This window comes from Trichechus manatus, unplaced genomic scaffold, assembly GCF_000243295.1.
Source record: "Trichechus manatus latirostris isolate Lorelei unplaced genomic scaffold, TriManLat1.0 scaffold00014, whole genome shotgun sequence".
Lineage (NCBI taxonomy): Eukaryota > Metazoa > Chordata > Mammalia > Sirenia > Trichechidae > Trichechus > Trichechus manatus.
In genome coordinates, this window is record NW_004443950.1 from 11,511,645 (window position 1) to 11,516,117 (window position 4,473).

Here is a 4,473-nt window from a genome sequence, read left to right on the forward strand (position 1 = left end):
GGTCTCTGCCAGGACACATCACATCCTGCATGGTGAGGCCTGCCCATCTCCCCCTCCACAGCCAGACAGGAGTTGGACATCTCCAAGTTCCCTCAGCCCTGACGCAGGCAGCCACACCTTGGAGCAATTGGCTCCAACTGCTAACTGGGTGGAAATATTTCCCAGCCTTGAACCAGAGAGGATATGGCAGAAGCTCATTTCATTTCAACAGGTGATTCCATGGGACCACCTACTGCAGTGGGTTACAACCTTGTTGTTGTTAGGTGCCACTGAATCGGTTCTGACTCATAACGACCCTACATACAACAGAACGAAACACTACCTGTTTCTGTGCCATCCTCACAATCATTGCTGTTCTAGCCCATTGTTGCAGCCACTGTGTCAGTCCATCTCATTGAGGGTCTTCCTCTTTCTCACTGAGCCTCCATTTTACCAAGCATGATGTCCTTCTCTAGGGACTGATCCCTTGTAATAACATGTCCAAAGTATGTGAGATCAAGTCTTGTCATTCTCGTTTTTAAGGAGCATTCTGGCTGTACTATTTCCAAGACACATTTGTTCATTTTTCTGACAGTCCATGGTATATTCAGTATTCTTCACCAACACCGTAATTCAAAGGCATCAATTTTTCTTTGGTCTTCCTTATTCATTGTCCAGCTCTCACATGCATATGAGGTGACTGAAAATACCATGGCTTGGATCAGGCACACCTTAGTCCTCAAAGTGACATCTTTGCTTTTTAACACTTTAAAGAGGTATTTTGAAAGCAGGTTTGCCCAATGCAACACCTTGTTTGATTTCTTGACTGCTGCTTCCATGGACATTGACTGTAGATCCAACCTTCCAAAACTAAACCCATTGCCGTTGAGACGATTCTGACTCATAGCAACCCTATAGGACAGAGTAGAACTGCCCCATTGGGTTTCCAAGGAGTGGCTGGTGGATTCAAACTGCCAGCCTTTTGGTTAGCAGCCGAGCTCTTAACCACTGTGCCACCAGGGCTCCAGATCCAACCTTACATACTTATTAAAAACACAGGTTCCTGGGCCCATCTCAGACCTAAGAAATCACAGTGGGGAGCAAGATTCTGTCTTGAGCACTTTTTCAACCTTTCCAAGTGATTCAGTTGTACAAGCAGGTTGGGAGTCATCAGAGATGAATGAGACACAGGATCTCCCCTTTCCAAAGTGACCTTGGGCCACACCCCTCACACATGATGCCCCAGACACACCAGCCTTCTGTTTCCTGAACACACCAAACTCTTTCCCTCTAAAGGACCTTTGCTCAAGGTCCTGCCAGGCATGGAGCTCTCAGGCCTCAGTGGGAGGGCTCTCCATCTGGCCTCTCTGCACCTGCATTCTCAGGCGTACATCTACTCTGATTCTTTTACAGGACTTCTTGTTCTGGAATTGTCTGTCTCTCTCCAGCAGCCTGTAAGCTTTGGGTCTGTTTCACTTACCACCGAGACCCTGGCTGTGTGCGCAGTGTGCGGGATCGGTAGCTATTGAGTGAACATCGGCTGTGAATCAGATACGCAACAAGAGCAGGGGGGTTGGCCTCTGAAGGCAGTAGAAGAAGCCCTGAGCCTTAGCTCACCGAGGAGAAAGCCAAGGCCAGACAAGACCCTAGGAAACCTGCATCCCATTTTCCACTCTCCTGTCTCTCTTCCTCATCTCCCATACTCCCAACACACCAAGATGCAACTAGACTAGATTAGTCTGGATGTGTTTATTGTCATTCACAAATCTCATAGAAAATGGAATGTATCAAATGGGTCTGGGTTGGTTGTATGAAAAGAAAACTCCGGCTTCCTACAGGTTGCTCTGTTTACATCTGGGCAGGGCTCTCCCACATCAGGCGCAGCAGCTGCACTTGTCAGATGCCCCTTTGCAGATGCAGCCCTGGGCGCACTTGGCACAGCCCACGGGGCAGCAGGAGCAGCAGCCTGAGGAAGAGAGAGGGGAGTGAGACGTTAGATCAGACCAGGCACCTCCCTTTCCCAACAACACGCCTGGCACATACTCTGCCCAAAACCCGAGGGACCAAAATATTGGAAGTCATGCTCTGTTCTGAGACACCTGGTGGGACATTTGGGTCTGGGTCACACTAGGAAAAGGCTGCCCTGTTCCCTCTGAGCCCAGGACAGTGCAGAGTCTAGTGAGGGAGTGACAGTGAGCAGAGCACACAGGCCTCAGAGGGCAAATGAAGGTCAGTCCCCTAAACCATACGCCAAATGACCAAGGCCTCAAGATCAGAGAGGCGGATAACCACTGACAGAGGAGAATTGTCTGGGCCAGTGAAGGCCCGGGCTGCCTCGACAGAAAGGGCCGCATTAGCAGGTCAGAGAAACCACGCTTGGTCCAGAAGTTCATGCCTATGAAGTACTTCAGATCACGGGAGGGCTAAGGAAGCTGCATTGGGTGGGGTGGGGTGGGGTAGGAAGGAGCCGGGGTCAGAGATTAGGTTTAACTTGCAGCTCTGCCACTATCTGGTGAATACTCTGGCTCAGTTTCCTCCTTCTAGAATAAAAATTTGGGGTTCAACCCCTCTAAGGCTCTTCTAGCTCTGATTCTGAATCAGGTGCTGGGAGAGGGGATGGGAAGAAGCCAGGTCATTAACCTGCTCCTGCCTGCTGAGCCCTGGGTCTGGCCCCTGCTCAGCCCCCAGATTCCCGGGGAAGGTCCCACACTCACTCTTCTTGCAGGAAGTGCATCTGCACTCTTTGCATTTGCAGGAACCAGCGCAGACACAGGAGTCACCTGCAAGGAAGACAGACAAGCTGTGAGCCATGAGTGTGATCCAGAAGATCTAGCAGTCAGTCAACAAACGCTCCCTGCACCTTGCTCTGAGCTGGGCTCAGCCCCGGGAGCTCCTGTCACCTCAGGGCAGACTGAGGTCTAGTCACCACTGCTCTCCCCTCATGGCGGGAGGGGCAGTGCACCCTCCTGTTTTTACTACAAAAGGCCCCCGGCTCCAGACCTAGCCCAGGAAAGTTTGGCCTGGCTGGCCAGGACCTTATGTCCTGAGCCCCAAAGAGAGAATGTCTCCTTCCTCCCATACAGCCCAGGCAGCTCAGAGGCCTGGACACAGCACTGGGGTCCAGCGAGCAGCTCTTGACCACCTGCCACCTGGGTGATGTCCAACGTGACAGCTTCAACCTCAGTCCTATGGCCTCTGAATTGGGGGAACGCTGGGAAGATTCAAATGCTCTAGTTGGGGAGAGGTGAAGGCGCTTGGCGAGGGAGAAAGCACTAGACTTGAGAACTAAAGGATCTATGTCAGCCCAGAAATCAAAGTGCTTCCTCCTTGACCCCTAGAGACACTGAGCCCCGCCTCTGACAAAAGTTTGGCATCCTGAGGCCAGAAGCCAGGCGTCCCTTACCAGCAGCGCAGGAGCAGTTGGGGTCCATTTCGAGCTAGGTGAGGCCAGTGGTTGGAAGGCAGGTGGCGAAGAGGGTGTCAGGCCGCTGGAAGGCTTGCTGGAGCTCACGAGGCCGCCCGCCTCTTCATAGCCCAAGGGACCGGCCCGGGTGCAAAGGCCCCGCCCCGCCCTGGCCCTGCCCCCAGTGTCATCACCGCCCCGCGGGCCCCCGGCGGGCTGAGCGCAGCGCTTGGGCCGGGCGCACTGCTCCCAGCGCGCCGCTCGGTGCGCACCACCGGCCGCGTCTTTGCGACCCTTTGCGGGAGGGGCCGTGCGCCGTGCGGAACTCCGTGTCCCAGCCGCCTGCAAGCCTCTTTCCCATTTTCCCGTAGCTGTCGGTTATTGCCCGCTCCCGGGAGTTCCGGGAACTCAGCAATGGGATCACCTTGTCTTCCCACCCCTCTGCCCGGTTATCTTCAGGGTCGCCATTGCCTGCAACCTGTGTACAACCCTTGCCACGAGCACTCACGTACCCCAATCGTGCGGTAGTGGCGGATCTGAGCGGGAATGTGTGTCGTGTGCAAAGGACCGGCTGTTGCTTGTACTTCGCCTCCCTCCCGCAGCACTCTCCCTGTCCCTACCTCGGGCCTTTGCCCCATTTCTCCAGTACACAGTACGCCTTGCTCGGCCTGCCTGCCTTCATTCCATTCACCATGCCAGACAGAGTGTAATGGGCTCACCTGTAGTGGGCCCTGCTTTGCTCAAAACTGTTGAGAGGCTCACTACAGCCCAACTCGGTCCTGGATGGTGTTTCCCAAAGCGCGGGATGCCCTCAGGAGAGTGATTATTTTAGGTGATAGACAGTCTTGGCATTAAACAGCATAACAAGAAAAATGATTACAGTATTTCCGCTTCAGTTTTCCTGACAACTGGATCGCATTTATATTTAGAATGTGCCAGGCTCTGTTTTAATCACTTTCACTCTTTGAAGCCTCACAACGACCCTGAAGGGGAAATACTATTATTTATGAGCCCATATTAACTAATGAGAAACTAAGACACAAGGAGTGTTAACTAACTTGTCCAAATCACAGAGCTAGAAACTGTTGCCT

General features: G+C 53.0%; 1 protein-coding gene across 1 annotated transcript; it reads right to left on the reverse strand.

Moving 5' to 3' along the window:
* Positions 1 to 1,722: 1,722 nt before the first annotated feature.
* On the reverse strand, positions 1,723 to 3,510 carry LOC101355071 (metallothionein-2). The gene is made up of 3 exons (XM_004371563.2): positions 3,383 to 3,510; positions 2,694 to 2,759; positions 1,723 to 1,945 (listed from the first exon to the last, which is right to left on the reverse strand). The coding sequence occupies exons 1-3, from the start codon at positions 3,408 to 3,410 to the stop codon at positions 1,854 to 1,856; spliced, it is 186 nt and encodes a 61-aa protein (XP_004371620.1). The 5' UTR covers positions 3,411 to 3,510; the 3' UTR covers positions 1,723 to 1,853.
* Between the last annotated feature and the right edge of the window lie 963 nt (positions 3,511 to 4,473).

Excerpts from the sequence above, each read along its gene's own strand:
- LOC101355071 (XM_004371563.2), bottom strand. The coding sequence starts at position 3,410 with ATGGACCCCAACTGCTCCTGCGCTGCTG. Across the intron at positions 2,760-3,382 it reads CAACTGCTCCTGCGCTGCTG|GTGACTCCTGTGTCTGCGCT; the intron begins GTAAGGGACGCC and ends TCTTCCTTGCAG. Across the intron at positions 1,946-2,693 it reads ATGCACTTCCTGCAAGAAGA|GCTGCTGCTCCTGCTGCCCC; the intron begins GTGAGTGTGGGA and ends TCTCTTCCTCAG.